Source organism: Balearica regulorum, chromosome 31 (assembly GCF_011004875.1).
Source record: "Balearica regulorum gibbericeps isolate bBalReg1 chromosome 31, bBalReg1.pri, whole genome shotgun sequence".
Taxonomy (NCBI): domain Eukaryota; kingdom Metazoa; phylum Chordata; class Aves; order Gruiformes; family Gruidae; genus Balearica; species Balearica regulorum.
In genome coordinates, this window is record NC_046214.1 from 1,120,922 (window position 1) to 1,138,464 (window position 17,543).

Genomic DNA, 17,543 nt, shown 5'->3' on the forward strand with positions numbered 1-17,543 from the left:
CACGGGCTGAGGGTGGGACGGAGGTGACATCCTGACCCCGTGTCCTCCCCCAGGCCAGCTGCTGGGAGCGCTGCCGCTGCGAGGCCTCGGCCAGACCCTGGTGGCCCCCGGGGACGTTGTGGGCCAGATCCTGGGGTTGCCCCTCGGTCTTCGACCCCTCCAAGGTCTCCCCTTGGTCCCATAGCGCCTCTGTCCCCAAGGAGAACCCAAGAGTGGGGACAACGGGGACACCCAAGTGTCCGGGCAGGGGGTTGTCCTCTCCTGTGGCCGTCCCACCACGATTCGTTTCAATAAAACCTTCTGGTTCCAACTCCCGGGGGGGGTCTTTGCTCTGTCCCCTCCCCCACCTTGGGGACACCCAACCCCCACCTTGGGGACATCCCACCCCACCATCCATAACCAAAACCAGTTCAACCCTTTATTGGTCGTGCCACCGCACCGGTTGACAGCGGTGTCCCCTCCCCAACCCCGGTGACAACCGTGTGTCCCCCGCCTCGTCCTGGGGTGGGGGTTGGGTCCGTCACCCCTCCCCACCCCCACCCCGGTGATGGCCGCGTCACCACCCGCTCTGGTGACACAGATGTCCCCTCCCCGGGGGGGGTGGGTGAAGCTCAGATCTTGCCAGGGAAGGTCCCCTCCTCGCGGTACTCGTCCCACGTTGTCACCTGCGGGGTGACACGGCGACGGGGTGAGGGACGCGAGGGCGGCGGGGACGTCACGGAGGACACGGGGACACCACGGGGGACATCGTGGGGGACACAGGGACCACGGTGACGTCAACGTTGACACCATGGGGGACATCACGGGGGACACAGGGACCACGGTGATGTCAAGGTGGACATGGTGACACCATGGGGGACATTGCGGGGGACACAGGGACCACGGTGACGTCAACGTTGACACCATGGGAGACATCGCGGGGGACACAGGGACCACGGTGATGTCAAGGTGGACGTGGTGACACCATGGGGGACTTGGGGACACTGTGGGTGGCACAGGGACCGCAGTGATGCCAGGGGGGACATGGTGACACTGTGGGGACCCTGAGGGCCGTGGGGACACCGGGGGGGGGACCTGGGAGAGACCCAAGGACCATGGGGACACTCTGTGGGGGACCTGAGGGCCATGGGGACACCATGGGGACACTGAGAGGAACCGAAGGATCATGGGGACACCCTGGGGGACATGAGGACCATGGGGACATCAAGAGAGACCCAAGGACCACGGGGCCACCACGGGGGCACCTGAAGGCCATGGGGACACCATGGGGACACTGAGGGCTGTGAGGACACCATGGGGAACCCAAGGACGTTGGGGACATGTTGGGGACATGTTGGGGACATGTTGGGGACATGAGAACCATGGGGCCACCATGGGGGGACCTGAAGGCTGTGGGGACACCGTGGATGTTGGGGATGTGAGGACCGTGGGGACACTGTGGGGACACCATGGGGGACCCGAGGACGTTGGGGACACCATGGGGACACCAAGAGAGACCCAAGGACCACGGGGCCACCATGGGGGCACCTGAAGGCCATGGGGACACCATGAGGGACCTGAGGATGTTGGGGACACGCTGGGGACATGAGAACCACGGGGCCACCGTGGGGGGACCTGAAGGCTGTGAGGACACCGTGGGGGACCCAAGGACGTTGGGGACACTGTGGGGACAGAGACCCAAGGATCACGGGGCCACAGGGACACTGTGGGGACACCACGGGGGACCTGAGGATGTTGGGAACATGGTGGGGACATGAGAACCACGGGGCCACCATGGGGGGGACCTGAGGGCCATGGGGACACCGTGAGGGACCTGAGGACGTTGGGGACACGCTGGGGACATGAGAACCACGGGGCCACCATGGGGGGAACCTGAGGGCCATGGGGACACCGTGAGGGACCTGAGGACATTGGGGACACGTTGGGGACATGAGAACCACGGGGCCACCATGGGGGCACCTGAAGGCCGTGGGGACACCGTGGGGGACCTGAGGACGTTGGGGACACGTTGGGGACATAAGAACCACGGGGCCACCTGAGGGCCATTGGGACACCATGAGGGACCTGAGGACGTTGGGGACACGTTGGGGACATGAGAACCACGGGGCCACCATGGGGGGGACCTGAGGGCCATGGGGACACCATGAGGGACCTGAGAACGTTGGGGACACGTTGGGGACATGAGAACCATGGGGCCACCATGGGGGGGACCTGAGGGCCATTGGGACACCATGAGGGACCTGAGGATGTTGGGGACACGTTGGGGACATGAGAACCATGGGGCCACCATGGGGGGGACCTGAGGGCCATGGGGACACCATGAGGGACCTGAGGGCCATGGGGACACGTTGGGGACATGAGAACCATGGGGCCACCATGGGGGGGACCTGAGGGCCATGGGGACACCGTGAGGGACCTGAGAACGTTGGGGACACCATGGGGACATGAGAATCACGGGGCCACCATGGGAGGACCTGAGGGCCATGGGGACACCGTGAGGGATCTGAGGACGTTGGGGACACGTTGGGGACATGAGAACCACGGGGCCACCATGGGGGGGACCTGAGGGCCATGGGGACACCGTGGGGGACCTGAGGACGTTGGGGACACGCTGGGGACATGAGAACCATGGGGCCACCTGAGGGCCATGGGGACACCATGAGGGACCTGAGAACGTTGGGGACACCATGGGGACATGAGAATCACGGGGCCACCATGGGAGGACCTGAGGGCCGTGGGGACACCGTGAGGGACCTGAGGACGTTGGGGACACGTCGGGGACACGTCAGGGCCACGTCGGGGCCACCACTCACCCAAGAAGTCGGACAGATGGACTTGTAGACGCGATAGTACCACTGACACGGAGCGGCGTCCGCCCCTTTGGCCGCCATGGCTTTCTGACAGCGATGGAAATCTGGGGACACCGAGAAAGGGGGACGTGGGGGGACGTGGGGGGGGACATCGGGCCCCTCCCCCACCCTGCTGGGGGGGTGGGGTGGGGGAGGGGCGGAGGGTGGGGGAGGGGCGGGTGGGGGGGGGAGGGGCGGTACCTAAATAATTCTGCCAACAATTCTTGGTTTGGTTTTGGTTGGGGAAGCGGCTGTCGAACGGAGCCGTCTTGTAACGCTCCAGTTTGGCTTTGATGTCATCGGCCATGGCTAACGAGAAGTAATTAACGGGGTAATTAACGCCCCTTCATTAATTAACCCCCCTTTGGTTCTAATTAATAACTCCTCAGGTTAATTAAATCACACCCCCCCCCCCCCCCGCCCCTGAAATAAATAATCTGGGGAATGGGAAGGCAAAGGGTACCAAAGCACAGCGCAAGGCTTAATTAATTAATTAATCAGCCCTAATTAACAACTTAGGATTAATTAATAACCTGCCCAGAGTAATTAAGGGCTCTGCTATAATTAACACGCCCCCCCAAGATAATTAAAGCCCCCCCCCGCGTAATTAAACCCCCCTCAAATTGTCTCCCCAAGGGAAATTAATTGCCAGCTGGGGGTTATGCTAATGAGGGGGTGTGGCTTAATTAATGAGATTAATTAGCCCCACCCCAGTGTTAATTAGCACTCCTGGGGTTCGTTAATAACCCAGCGCTCCCAGTAACCCCCCCCAGTTCCTCCTAGAACCCTCCCAGTTTCCTCCAGGCCCTCCCAGTAACCCCTCCAGCTGCTCCCAGTTCCCCCAGAGCCCTCCCAGTGTCCCCAGTAACCTTCCAGTTCCCCCCAGTAACCCTCCCCCACCCTCCCAGTTGCTCCCAGTAACTCCCCAAAGCCCTCCCAGTAACCCCTCCAGCCACTCCCAGTTGCCCCCAGAGCCCTCCCAGTGCTCCCAGTAACCCCTCCAGCCCCTCCCAGTACTCCCAGTTCCCCTCAGAGCCCTCCCAGTAACCCCTCCAGCCCCCCCCAGTGCTCCCAGTTCCCCCCAGAGCCCTCCCAGTAACCCCTCCAGCCCCTCCCAGTGCTCCCAGTTCCCCCCAGAGCCCTCCCAGTGCTCCCAGTAACCCCATCAGCCCCTCCCAGTGCTCCCAGTTCCCCCCAGAGCCCTCCCAGTAACCCCTCCAGCCCCTCCCAGTGCTCCCAGTTCCCCCCAGAGCCCTCCCAGTGCTCCCAGTAACCCCTCCAGCCGCTCCCAGTAACCCCCACCACCCTCCCAGTGCTCCCAGTAACCCCTCCCAGTTCCCCCCCCTCCCCAGTTACCACCGACTCCGCTTCAAAGTGACTTTCACCGCCGCCCTCCTGCCGGAACCAACGAGACGCAGCGGAAGCGCAGCGCGTCGCCGGAAGTGACGCAACCCTCCTCCGCATTCCCCGCAAGTAAACGAAGGAGAGGAACCATCGAGATCAGTGGATAGAGCGGCCGAAGGAGAGGGCGGGGCCAGCGCTCGGAGGACTGCGGCGGCCATAGAGAGGAAGCGGGAGGACTGAGCGTCGCCAACGGCGGGAGGACTCCGGACCGTACCCGGAACTGCACCAAAATAACCCAAAATGGCCCCAAAATATCCCGAAACGACCCCCCAAATACCCTGAAATGGCCCAAAAATACCGTGACATGACCCCCAAATACCCGCAGGAACCCAAACTTGACATTAACAGCGTCGTCGTGCCTCCAAATACCCCCAGGACACCCAAAATCCCCATTTCTGTTCCCAAACCCCCCCCCCCCCCCCGACCCCCAAAATTCCAATTTCTGTCCCCAAATCTCCCCTCGGACCCCCCAAAATGCTCCCAGGACCCCCAAACCACCCATTTCTGTCCCCAAATTCCCCCCCCCCGGACCCCCCAAATCTTCATCCTTGTCCCTAAATCCCTCCAAAGCCCCCCAAAATATCCCCAAATCCCTCCCCGGACCCCCAAAAATCCCATTTCTGTCCCCAAATCCTCCCTCGAACCCCCCAAAATACCCCCAGGACCCCCCAAAATCCCCATTTCTGTCCCCAAATCCCCCTAGCACCCGCAAAATCCTAATTTCTATCCCCAAATACCACCCAGGACCCCCAAAATCCCCATTTCTGTCCCCAAATCCTCCCTCGAACCCCCGGCCACCCAAATGCCCCCAGGACCCCCAAAAATCCAATTTCTGTCCCCAAATCCTCCCTCGAACCCCCCAAAATGCCCGCAGGACCCCCAAAATCCCTATTTCTGTCCCCAAATCCCCCTAGCCCCCTCAAAATCCTAATTATTTCTATCCCCAAACACCCCCAGGACCCCCCAAATCCCCATTTCTGTCCCCAAAATGTCCCCCAGGGCCCCCAAACCCCCCATTTCTCCCCAAATCTCCCCTCGGACCCCCCAAAATCCCCATTTCTGTCCCCAAATCCCACTCAATGACCCCCCAAATATTCATCCTTGTCCCTAAATCCCCCTAACCCGCCCCCAAATATCCCCAAATCCCTCCCAGGACCCCCAAAATCCCCATTCCTGTCCCCAAAATGCTCCCAGGACCCCCAAAATCCCCATTTCTGTCCCCAAAATACCCCCCCGAACCTGCCAAAGTGCTCCCAGGACCCCCAAACCCCCATTTCTGTCCCCAAATTCCCCCCAGATCCCCCAAAATCCCCATTTCTCTCCCCAAAATACCCCCCAGGAGCCCCAAAATCCTAATTTCTGTCCTCAAATCCCCCCCAGGACCCCCAAACCCCCCATTTCTCTCCCCAAATCCCCCTCAGAACCCCCAAAATCCCCTCTAGAAGCCCCAAAAAAACTCATTTCTGTCCCCAAATTCCCCCCCAGGACCCCCCAAAATCCCCATTTCTGTCCCCAAAGTCCCTTCCCTAGGAATTTCGGGAGGGGGCGCTAGGACCCGGGGGAGCCCCTGCCCGTTCCCTCCCTTCGAGGATACTTCCGCCCGGCTTGGGGCGGGAAATGCTGACGTCGGGTGGGTTTAAGCGCATGCGCGGTAGGCAGGAAGGGGGCGGGCCCGGTGGGAAGAGCATTTCCGGTTCCGGGGGTTAGAGAGCGGCGCGTGTGGCCCCGCGTGGTGTCAGCGGAGGGATGAGGCCAGGTGAGAACTGGGGTGGACTGGGAGGGACTGGGATGGACTGGGAGGGGATTGGGGCTAACTGGGATGGACTGGGAGGGGATTGGGGCTAACTGGGATGGGACTGGGGGCAACTGGGAGGAGATTGGGGGAACTGGGAGAGTTACTGGGAGCAACTGGGGTGGGATTGGGGGGAACTGGGATGGACTGGGAGGGAACTGGGGGGAACTGGGAGGGGATTGGGAGGGCACTGGGGTGGGATTGGGGGTAACTGGGATGGACTGGGAGGAAATTGGGGGGAACTGGGATGGACTGGGAGGGGATTGGAGGTAACTGGGAGAGACTGGGGGGAACTGGGATGGACTGGGAGGGGATTGGGGGGACTGGGAGGGACTGGGAAGGACTGGGAGGGGATTGGGGCTAACTGGGATGGGACTGGGAGGGACTGGGGGCAACTGGGAGGAAATTGGGGGGAACTGGGAGGGTGACTGGGAGGGGATTGGGGTGACTGGGAGGGGACTGGGAGGGCACTGGGGTGGGATTGGGGGGAACTGGGATGGACTGGGAGGAAATTGGGGGTAACTGGGAGAGACTGGGGGGAACTGGGATGGACTGGGAGGGGATTGGGGGGACTGGGAGGAAATTGGGGGGAACTGGGATGGACTGGGAGGGCACTGGGGTGGATTGGGGGTAACTGGGATGGACTGGGAGGAAATTGGGGGGAACTGGGATGGACTGGGAGGGGATTGGAGGTAACTGGGAGAGACTGGGGGGAACTGGGATGGACTGGGAGGGGAGCGGGGGGACTGGGAAGGACTGGGATGGGATTGGGGCTAACTGGGATGGGACTGGGAGGGGATCGGGGGGACTGGGATGGACTGGGAGGGGATCGGGGGGACTGGGATGGACTGGGAGGGGATCGGGGGTAACTGGGAGGGACTGGGGGGGAACTGGAAGGGTGACTGGGAGCAACTGGGATGGAATTGGGGGTAACTGGGATGGGTTGGGAGGGACTGGGGGTAACTGGGATGGACTGGGAGGGAACTGGGAGGGGATTGGGGTAACTGGGAGGTGACTGGAAGGGAACTGGGAGGGCACTGGGATGGGATTGGGAGTAACTGGGATGGACTGGGGTAACTGGGATGGATTGGGAGGAAATTGGGGGTAACTGGGATGGACTGGGGGTAACTGGGATGGACTGGGAGGGGATCGGGGCGGACTGGGATATACTGGGAAGGATTGGGATGGACTGGGAAGGGATTAGGGCTAAACTGGGAGGTACTGGGGGGTTACTGGGATGTGCTGGCATTGGACTGGGAGGGGATTGGGGTAACTGGGATGGGATTGGGATGAACTGGGATGGATGAGGGGGTAACTGGGATTGGACTGGGATGTACTGGGGGGACTGGGATGGGATTAGGGGTAACTGGGATGGGATTGGTGGTAACTGGGATGGACTGGGATGTACTGGGATTGGGTTAGGGTGTCTGGGGCTAAACTGGGATGGACTGGGGGGGATTGGGAGGGGACTGGGGGTAATTGGGATGGACATGGGTGGGCTGGTTGTTCCAAACTGGGCATACTGGGAGCACTGGGAGCCCTTGGGCCGTTACTGGGTGGGAGCCGGGAGCTCCTCCCAGTCCTCCCAGTCTGTCCCAGTGCTCCCAGTTTGACGGCGGCTCCCGGCAGGTTTCACCCCCCGGGGGGGACGCGGCGGCTTCCGGGGGGGACGAGGTGAGTGCGGCCCCTCCCAGTGCTCCCAGTAAGGCCGGTCCCGGCTGAACTGGGAGCCCCAGTTCCTTCCAGTCTGCCTCGTTTCCCTCCTCCCAGTATACCCAGTTATCCCCTTTCCGCTTCCCAGTATGCCCAGTTCCCCCCCCGCTCTGCTACGCCCAGGTTCCCCTCCCAGTCCCCCCAGTTCCCCCCCCCAGTCCCTCCCAGTATACCCAGATCCTCCCCAGTCCCTCCCAGTATGCTCAGTCCTCCCCAGTTCCCCTCCCAGTATGCCCAGTTTCCCTCCCCAATCCCCCCCAGTAGCTTCCAGTTCACCCCCCCACCATTCCCAGTCCCCCCCAGTAAGCCCAGTTTTCCCTCCCAGTAGCCCCCGTCCCCCCAGTAACCCTTTCTCCTTTCCCAGTTCCTCCCAGTCCCCCCAGTAAGCCTCCAGTTCTCTCCCAGTGCTCCCAGTAATCTTTTTCCCCCTCCCAGTCCCTCCCAGTGACCCCCCAGTAACCCCTTTCCCCCACCCCCAGTCCCTCCCAGTCCCTCTCCCAGTAACCCCAGTCCCCCTCCCAGTCCCCCTCCCAGTAACCCCAGTCCCTCTCCCAGTCCCTCTCCCAGTCCCCCCCCCAGTCCCCCCCCCCAGTCCCCCCCAGTCCCTCCCAGTCCCTCCCAGTAACCCCAGTCCCTCTCCTAGTCCCCCCCAGTAACCCCAGTCCCCCCCCCCAGTCCCCCCCAGTCCCTCCCAGTAACCCCAGTCCCTCTCCCAGTCCCTCCCAGTCCCTCCCAGTCCCCCCCAGTAACCCCAGTCCCTCTCCCAGTCCCTCCCAGTCCCTCCCAGTCCCCCCCAGTAACCCCAGTCCCTCCCAGTCCCTCCCAGTAACCCCAGTCCCTCTCCCAGTCCCCCCCAGTCCCCCCCAGTAACCCCAGTCCCCCCCCCAGTCCCCCCCAGTCCCCCCCAGTAACCCCAGTCCCTCTCCCAGTCCCTCCCAGTAACCCCAGTCCCTCCCAGTAACCCCAGTCCCTCTCCCAGTAACCCCAGTCCCTCTCCCAGTCCCCCCCAGTCCCCCCCAGTCCCCCCCAGTAACCCCAGTCCCTCTCCCAGTCCCTCCCAGTCCCTCCCAGTCCCCCCCAGTAACCCCAGTCCCTCCCAGTCCCCCCCAGTAACCCCAGTCCCTCTCCCAGTCCCTCCCAGTCCCTCCCAGTCCCCCCCAGTAACCCCAGTCCCTCCCAGTCCCTCCCAGTAACCCCAGTCCCTCTCCCAGTCCCTCCCAGTCCCTCTCCCAGTCCCTCCCAGTCCCCCCCCCAGTCCCCCCCAGTCCCCCCCAGTAACCCCAGTCCCTCTCCCAGTCCCTCCCAGTCCCCCCCAGTAACCCCAGTCCCTCCCAGTAACCCCAGTCCCCCCCCCAGTCCCCCCCAGTCCCCCCCAGTAACCCCAGTCCCCCCCAGTCCCTCCCAGTCCCCCCCAGTAACCCCAGTCCCCCCCCCAGTCCCCCCAGTCCCTCTCCCAGTCCCCCCCAGTAACCCCAGTCCCTCTCCCAGTCCCCCCCAGTAACCCCAGTCCCCCCCAGTAACCCCAGTCCCTCTCCCAGTCCCTCCCAGTCCCCCCCAGTAACCCCAGTCCCTCTCCCAGTCCCTCCCAGTCCCTCCCAGTCCCCCCCAGTAACCCCAGTCCCTCTCCCAGTCCCTCCCAGTCCCCCCCAGTAACCCCAGTAACCCCAGTCCCTCTCCCAGTCCCTCCCAGTCCCTCCCAGTAACCCCAGTAACCCCAGTCCCCCCCCCAGTCCCTCTCCCAGTCCCTCCCAGTCCCTCCCAGTCCCCCCCCCAGTCCCTCCCAGTCCCCCCCAGTAACCCCAGTCCCCCCCCCAGTCCCTCCCAGTCCCCCCCAGTAACCCCAGTCCCTCCCAGTCCCCCCCAGTAACCCCAGTAACCCCAGTCCCTCTCCCCCAGGCTCCCCGTTCCCTCCCAGGGGGGGCCCCTCCCGCGGGGGCGGTTTCGGCGCTCGGGGGCGGGGCGGCCCCACGCGCGGGGGGCGGGGCGGCCGAGGGGGGCGGGGCGGCGGCGGCGGCGGCCGCGGCGGCTTCAAGGGCGGCAAAAAGGTGACGGTGGAGCCGCATCGGCACGAAGGTACCCGGGGGGGAGGGGGCGGGGCTAAGGGCCCAGCGCGGGAGGGGATAGGGCGGGGGAGGGAGAGGGGGCGGGGCTTGGGCGGAGAGCGGGAGGGGATAGGGCGGGGGAGGGAGAGGGGGCGGGGCTTGGGGCGGAGAGCGGGAGGGGATAGGGCGGGGGAGGGAGCAGGGGCGGGGCTTGGGCAGAGAGCGGGAGGGGATAGGGCAGGGGAGGGAGAGGGGGCGGGGCTTGGGGAGGGAGAGGCGGGGAGGGAACGGGGGCGGGGCTGCCGGGGAAGGGAGAAGGGGATAGGGCAGTGGAGGGGCAGGGGCGGGGCTTGGGGTGGAGAGCGGGAGGGAATAGGGTGGTGGGGCAGGGGCGGGGCTTGGGGCGGAGAGTTGGAGGGGATAGGGCAGTGGAGGGAGCGGGGGTGGGACTGGAGGTATAGAGGTAGAGTGTGGGGGATAGGGCAGGGGCGGGGCTTGGGGCAGAGAGTGGGAGGGGATAGGGCGGGGGAGGGAGAGGGGGCGGGGCTTGGGGAGGGAGTTGGAGGGGATAGGGTGGGGGAGGGAGTAGGGGCGGGGCTGGGGTGGGAGTGGCAGGGGGCTGGGGAGGGAAGGGCGGGGCTGAGGGCAGGGCGTGGGAGGTGATTGGGTGAGGGCAGGGTGGGGGGAGGGAACAGGGGCGGGGCTGGGGGCGGGGCTAGGTGCCAGTAGGGGTTGGGGGGGGCTATGGGGCAGGTTGGGGGGCACTTGGGGGGCAGTTGGGGGTCCCTGACGCTGCCCCCCCCAGGGGTGTTCATCTGCCGGGGGAAGGAGGACGCGCTGGTCACCCGCAACCTGGTCCCGGGGGAGTCGGTCTACGGGGAGAAGAGGATCTCTGTGGAGGTACTGGGAGGGACTGGGAGGGGACTGGGGGGAACTGGGAGGGGACTGGGGGGAACTGGGAGGGGACTGGGGGGAATTGGGAGGGACTGGGAGGGGACTGGGGGGAATTGGGAGGGACTGGGGGGAATTGGGAGGGACTGGGAGGGGACTGGGGGGAACTGGAAGAGACTGGGAGGGGACTGGGGGGAACTGGAAGAGACTGGGAGGGACTGGGGGGAATTGGGAGGGGGTGAGGAGGGACTGGGAGGGGACTGGGAGGGAACTGGGAGGGACTGGGAGGGAACTGGGAGGGGGTGGGGGGGAACTGGGAGGGACTGGGAGGGAAGCAGGGGTTGTTAGGAGGTACTGGGGGTAACTGGGAGAGCACTGGGAGGCAGCTGGGGGGAACTGGGAGGGAAGCAGGGGTTGTTAGGAGGTACTGGGGGTAACTGGGAGGGACTGGGAGGCAGCTGGGGGGGACTGGGGGGAACTGGGAGGGAAGCAGGGGTTGTTAGGAGGTACTGGGGGTAACTGGGAGGGCACTGGGAGGGACTGGGAGGCAGCTACAGGTAACTGGGAGGACAGTGGGAAGGGGTTAGGGAGAACTGGGAGGGGACTAGGGGGTACTGGGAGGGGGTGAGGAGGCACTGGGAGGGACTGGGAGGCAGCTGGGGGGAACTGGAAGGGACTGGGAGGGAAGCGGGGGTGGTTAGGAGGCAGCTGGGGGGAACTGGGAGGGGACTGGGAGGCAGCTGGGGGGAACTGGGAGGGACTGGGAGGCAGCTGGGGGGAACTAGGAGGGACTGGGAGGGAAGCAGGGATGGTTAGGAGGTACTGGGGGGAACTGGGAGGGGACTGGGAGGCAGCTGGGGGGAACTGGGAGGGACTGGGAGGGAAGCAGGGGTGGTTAGGAGGTACTGGGGGTAACTGGGAGGGACTGGGAGGCAGCTGGGACGGCACAGGGACAAGTGGGAAAGGTGTAGCAGACCACTAAAACCTTCTCAAGGTCCATACTGGGCGCACTGGGAGGTGGCACTGGTGGTACTGGGAGGGCAGAGGTGTCCGTGGGGTGTCATAACTGGTGGGTGACGCGTCCCCCTGGTTGTCCTTGTCCCCGGGACGGTGACACCAAGGTTGGGGCCATCACCAAAACCTTCTCAAGCTCCATACTGGGAGCACTGGGAGGTGGCACTGGTGGTACTGGGAGGGTGGAGGTATCCGTGGGGTGTCATAACTGGTGGGTGACGCGTCCCATGGTTGTCCTTGTCTCCAGGACGGTGACACCAAGGTGGAATATCGCGCCTGGAACCCGTTTCGTTCCAAACTGGCGGCCGCCATCTTGGGTGGCATCGACCAGATCCACATCCGCCCGGGGACGAAGGTCCTTTACCTGGGCGCCGCCTCGGGGACAACCGTGTCCCACGTCTCTGACATCGTGGGACCGGTAAGGACTCAGGGCCACCGGATCCGTGGGGACGTCACCGTGAGGTCCTGGGGTGGTGGGACACAAGGATGGGGTCGTCAACTTCTTGGGATCGGTCGGAGGTGGCATCTCCGTCTGCTTGAGAAGCTTTGGGGACATTGGTGTGGGGTGACGGGACAAGGAGACGTGGAGGTGGCACCATGGGTTCCTTGGGGACGTCACCGTGAGGTCCTGGGGTGGTGGGACACAAGGATGGGGTCGTCAACTTCTTGGGATCGGTCGGAGGTGGCATCTCCGTCTGCTTGAGAAGCTTTGGGGACGTTGGCGTGGGGTGATGGGACAAGGAGACGTGGAGGTGGCACCATGGGCTCCTTGGGGATGTCATCGTGAGGTCTTGGGGTGGTGGGACATGGGGATGGAGATCATCAGCGTCTTGGGATTGCACAGAGGAGGCATCTCCATCTACTTGAGAAGTTTTGGGGCCATCACACGGGGTCTGGAGGCAGGAGGCCACGGAGGTGGCCTCGTGAGCTCCTTAGGGATGTCACCGTGAGGTCCCAGGATGGTGGAATGTGGGGATGGGGGTCATCAACCCCTTGGGGTAGCCTGGAGGTGGCATCTCCATCTACTTGGGGGCATCTTTGAGGTCATTTGGGTACGTACCCGTGGGTGGTGGCCTCATGTCCTTGGAGGTGTTCTCCACCTTGAGGACCCCAGGGATGTCCCCGCGGGTGGTGGCCTCATGTCCTTGGAGGTGTCCTCCACCTTGAGGTCCCTACTCCTGTCCCCACGGCGGTGGGGTGACCTCCTTGTCCTCATCCCCAGGAGGGGTTGGTTTACGCCGTGGAGTTTTCTCACCGCTCGGGCCGTGACCTCATCAACGTGGCCAAGAAACGCACCAACGTCATCCCCGTCATCGAGGACGCCCGCCACCCCCACAAGTACCGGATGCTCATTGGTCAGTTTAGGGGGGGGGTTGTCCCACGGTTGGTTGGGGGGGGTCTTGGAGAAGAATTTTGGGGTCTCTGGAAGGTCCAGGAGATGTTTTTGGGGTTCTTCAGGGTGGTTTGGAGGTGTGGGAGAAGGTCTGGAGCACCTCAAGGTATCTCCAGTGGGGTTTTGGGGTGTTATTGGGGGGTTCTGAGGACCCGCTGTGGATCTTGAAGTGTTTTGGGGGTCCTGGAGAAGATTTTGAAGGTCTCTGAAGGTCTAGAAGATGTTTTGGGGGGGGTCTCTGAAGGTCTAGGAGATATTTTTGGGGTTCTTCAGGGTGGTTTGGAGGCATGGGAGAAGGTCTGGAGGTACCTCAAGGTATTTCTAATGAGTTTTGAGGTGTTTCGGAGGTTTTTGAGAACCCAGTGTGAGTTTCAAAGTCTTTTGGGGGTCCTTGAAGGTCTGGGAGATGTTTTTGGGGTTCTTCAGGGTGGTTTGGAGGCATGGGAGAAGGTCTGGAGGCACCTCGAGATGTCTCCAAGAGGTTCTTGGGGGGTTCTTGAGGGTCCTGGAGAAGATTTTGGGGGTCCCTGAAGGCCTAGGAGATGTTTTTGGGGTTCTTCAGGGTGGTTTGGAGGCATGGGAGAAGGTCTGGAGGCACCTCGAGGTGTCTCCAAGAGGTTCTTGGGGGTCCTGGAGAAGATTTTGGGGTCCCTGAAGGCCTAGGAGATGTTTTTGGGGGTTGTCTGAAGGATTTTGGGGTCCTCCTGATTTTGGGGTGTCCCTCCAGGCATGGTGGACGTGATCTTCGCGGACGTGGCGCAGCCGGACCAGACGCGCATCGTGGCGCTCAACGCCCACAACTTCCTGCGCAACGGCGGCCACTTCGTCATCTCCATCAAGGTAACGAGCCCCCCCTGCCGGTAACCACCAGTTAACACCAGTAACCACCAGTAAGTGGCACTGGGAACCAGTAAGGGCCAGTAGGGGGATACTGGGAACCAGTAAGGGGGCACTGGGAACCAGTGAAGGCTAGTAATGGGGTACTGGGAACCAGTAAGGGGATACTGGGAACCAGTAAGGACCAGTAATGGGGTACTGGGAGCCAGTAAGGGGATACTGGGAACCAGTAAGGACCAGTAAGGGGGCACTGGGAACCAGTAAGGGGATACTGGGAACCAGTAAGGACCAGTAAGGGGATACTGGGAACCAGTAAGGACCAGTAAGGGGGCACTGGGAACCAGTAAGGGGATACTGGGAACCAGTAAGGGGATATTGAGAACCAGTAAGGACCAGTAAGGGGGCACTGGGAACCAGTATGGGGATACTGGGAACCAGTAAGGGGATATTGAGAACCAGTAAGGACCAGTAAGGGGGCACTGGGAACCAGTATGGGGATACTGGGAACCAGTAAGGGGATATTGAGGACCAGTAAGGGGGCACTAGGAACCAGTAAGGGAGCACTGGGAACTAGTAAGGACCAGTAAGGGGATACTGGGAACCAGTAAGGACCAGTACGGGGATATTGGGAACCAGTAAGGATCAGTACCCCACCCAAGCCCCCTGGGGGTGTGGCCTCCTTGCCCCCCAATTACCTTATTTGGGGGCAAATTGCCCCGCCCCCTCCCTCTGTGACCCCGCCCCCTCCCTCCACCCCATGGCCCCACCTCTATGGCTCCGCCCCCTCCCTGGCCACGCCCCCTGTGGCCCTGCCCCTCCCTCTGTGGCCCTGCCCCCTCACTCCACCCCATGCCCCCACCTACATGGCCCTGGCTCTGCCCCCTCCCCTGGCTCTGCCCCCTCCCCTGGCTCCGCCCCCTCCCCTGGCCACACCCCCTGTGGCCCCGCCCCTCCCTCTGTGGCCCCACCCCCTCACTCCACCCCATGGCCCCACCTCCATGCTCTGGCCATGCCCCCTGTGGCTCTGCCCCCTCCCCTGGCCACGCCCCCTGTGGCCCTGCCCCCCCTCACTCCACCCCTATACCCCCTCCTCCATGGCTCTGGCCACGCCCCCTCCCCTGGCCACGCCCCCTCCCCTGGCCACGCCCCCTCCCCTGGCCACGCCCCCTCCCCTGGCCACGCCCCCTGTGGCCCTGCCCCCTCCCTCACTCCACCCCTATGCCCCCTCCTCCATGGCTCTGGCCACGCCCCCTGTGGCTCTGTCCCCTCCCTGGCCACGCCCCCTGTGGCTCTGCCCCCTCCCTGGCCACGCCCCCTCCACCCCATGCCCCCACCTACATGGCTCTGGCTCCGCCCCCTCCCCTGGCTCCGCCCCCTCCCCTGGCTCTGCCCCCTCCCTGGCCACACCCCCTGGGGCCCCACCCCTCCCTCTGTGGCCCCGCCCCCTCCCTCACTCCACCCCTATGCCCCCACCTCCATGGCTCTGGCCACGCCCCCTCCCCTGGCCACGCCCCCTGTGGCTCCACCCCCCTGGCCATGCCCCCTGTGGCCCCACCCCCTCTGTGGCCACACCCCATCCCCTGGCCACGCCCCCTGTGGCTCCACCCCATCCCTGGCTCCGCCCCTCCCTGGCCACGCCCCCCGTGGCTCCACCCCTCCCTGGCCACGCCCCCCGTGGCTCCACCCCTCCCTGGCCACACCCCCTGTGGCCCTGCCCCTCCCTCTGTGGCCCCACCCCCTCACCCCACCCCTATGCCCCCACCTACATGGCTCTGGCTCCACCCCCTCCCCTGGCTCCACCCCCTCCCCTGGCTCCGCCCCCTCCCTGGCCACACCCCCTGTGGCTCTGCCCCCTCCCTGGCCACACCCCCCTCTGTGGCCCCGCCCCCTCACTCCACCCATATGCCCCCACCTCCATGGCTCTGGCCACGCCCCCTCCCCCTGGCCACGCCCCATGTGGCTCCGCCCCCTCCCTGGCCACACCCCCATGTGGCTCCACCCCCTCACTCCACCCCATGGCCCCACCTCCATGCCTCTGGCCACACCCCCTCCCTGGCCACGCCCCCTGTGGCTCCACCCCCTCCATGGCCACGCCCCCCCCAGGCAAACTGCATCGACTCGACGGCGCCGGCCGAGGCCGTCTTCGCGGGGGAGGTGAAGAAGATGACGGGGGAGCAGATGAAGCCGCAGGAGCAGCTGACGCTGGAGCCCTACGAGAGGGACCACGCCGTGGTGGTGGGGGTCTACAGGTGGGACTGGGAGCACTGGGAGAGACTGGGGGGGGAGTGGGAGGGGCTAAGGGGGGAGTGGGGGGGGCCAGGAGGGCAGTGGGAGGGGCTAGGAGCTGAGTGGGAGGGGCTAAGGGAGTGGGAGGGGCCAAGAGGGGAGTGGGAGGAGCTAGAAATGGGGGCTGAGGGGAGTGGGAGGGGCTATGAGCAGTGGGAGGGGCTAAGGTGGGAGTGGGTGGGGCTAGGAGCACAGTGGGAGGGGCTAAGGGGGGAGTGGGAGGGGCTAAGGGGGGAGTGGGAGGGGCTAAGGGGGAGTGGGTGGGGCTAAGGGGAGTGGGAGGGGCTATGAGGGGAGTGAGAGGGGCTAGGATCATAGTGGGAGGGGCTAAGGGGGAGTGGGAGGGGCTAAGGGGGAGTGGGAGGGGCTAAGGGGGAGTGGGAGGGGCTAGGATCATAGTGGGAGGGGCTAGGATCATAGTGGGAGGGGCTAAGGGGGAGTGGGAGGGGCTAAGGGGGGAGTGGGAGGGGCTAAGGGGAGTGGGAGGTGCTACGGGGGAGTGGGAGGGGCTAAGGGGGAGTGGGAGGGGCTAAGGGGGAGTGGGAGGGGCTAAGGGGAGTGGGAGGGGCTAAGGGGGAGTGGGAGGGGCTAGGAGCAGAGTGGGAGGTGCTAAGGGGGAGTGGGAGGGGCTAGGAGCATAGTGGGAGGGGCTAAGGGGGGAGTGGGCGGGGCCAGGAGGGGTTAAGGGGAGGGGCCAGGGGACTGGGAGGGCCCTGAGCCATGCTGGAGCTATGGGGGGGTGTCACATGACCGAGGTGTCCCCTCCCCCTTCTGTCCCCAGGCCCCCCCCCAAGCAGAAGTGACGCCTCTTCCTCATCTTCATCATCCTGCTCCCCTCGGGGGGTGGGCGGAGCTTCTGCTGCCCCGCCCCCTTCGGTTTTGGGGCAAATTCTGGCGGTTTTGGGGTTTTTTTTTTTGGGGGGGGTGTTGGGCAGAAACGGGTTTTTATTAAAATAAAGGGAAAAAGGCGGCTCGTGGCTGGGGGGGCAAATAAATTGGGGGTAATTAACCCTGGGCGGGGCATAATTAACCCTGGGAGGACTAATTAATCCATGGGAGGGGGTAATTAATCCTGGGGGGGGGGCAATTTGAGGGGTAATTAACCCCTGGGGGGGGTAATTAATCCTCTGGGGGAGTAATTAGCCCAGAGCAGGGTAGAGATGGTCAGGGGGGTGGGGTTAATTAACGTCTGGGGGGGGTTAATTACCCTCCCAAAAGCTTAATTAACCCCCCTGGGAGGTGGCGGGAAAGGGCGGTGCAGAAGGGGGCGTGGCTTCGCGAAGCCACACCCCTTTGGCGGGGGGGCGAGTGGGCGTGGCCAC

At 64.1% G+C, this 17,543-nt stretch overlaps 2 protein-coding genes across 2 annotated transcripts; one reads left to right on the top strand and one right to left on the bottom strand.

Moving 5' to 3' along the window:
* Nucleotides 1–405: 405 nt before the first annotated feature.
* COX6B1 (cytochrome c oxidase subunit 6B1) lies at nucleotides 406–4,350 on the bottom strand. The gene is made up of 4 exons (XM_075738283.1): nucleotides 4,206–4,350; nucleotides 3,051–3,158; nucleotides 2,814–2,914; nucleotides 406–665 (listed from the first exon to the last, which is right to left on the bottom strand). Exons 2-4 carry the CDS (start codon nucleotides 3,154–3,156, stop codon nucleotides 612–614), a joined length of 261 nt encoding a protein of 86 aa, XP_075594398.1. The 5' UTR covers nucleotides 3,157–3,158; nucleotides 4,206–4,350; the 3' UTR covers nucleotides 406–611.
* A 1,557-nt stretch (nucleotides 4,351–5,907) lies between these two features.
* On the top strand, nucleotides 5,908–17,140 carry FBL (fibrillarin). The gene is made up of 9 exons (XM_075738279.1): nucleotides 5,908–6,009; nucleotides 7,675–7,719; nucleotides 9,655–9,831; nucleotides 10,606–10,700; nucleotides 11,953–12,123; nucleotides 12,928–13,060; nucleotides 13,826–13,938; nucleotides 16,039–16,184; nucleotides 17,003–17,140. Exons 1-9 carry the CDS (start codon nucleotides 6,000–6,002, stop codon nucleotides 17,022–17,024), a joined length of 912 nt encoding a protein of 303 aa, XP_075594394.1. The 5' UTR covers nucleotides 5,908–5,999; the 3' UTR covers nucleotides 17,025–17,140.
* The last annotated feature ends 403 nt before the right edge of the window (nucleotides 17,141–17,543 follow it).

Bases quoted from the DNA above. Each gene is read 5' to 3' on its own strand.
- FBL (XM_075738279.1), top strand. The intron at 7,720-9,654 runs GTGAGTGCGGCC...CCTCTCCCCCAG, and splicing joins CGGCTTCCGGGGGGGACGAG to GCTCCCCGTTCCCTCCCAGG. The intron at 16,185-17,002 runs GTGGGACTGGGA...TTCTGTCCCCAG, and splicing joins GTGGTGGTGGGGGTCTACAG to GCCCCCCCCCAAGCAGAAGT.
- COX6B1 (XM_075738283.1), bottom strand. From the start codon at position 3,156: ATGGCCGATGACATCAAAGCCAAACTGGAGCGTTACAAGACGGCTCCG. The intron at 2,915-3,050 runs GTACCGCCCCTC...CGGTGTCCCCAG, and splicing joins TTGTTGGCAGAATTATTTAG to ATTTCCATCGCTGTCAGAAA. The intron at 666-2,813 runs GTGAGTGGTGGC...GTCACCCCGCAG, and splicing joins CCATCTGTCCGACTTCTTGG to GTGACAACGTGGGACGAGTA.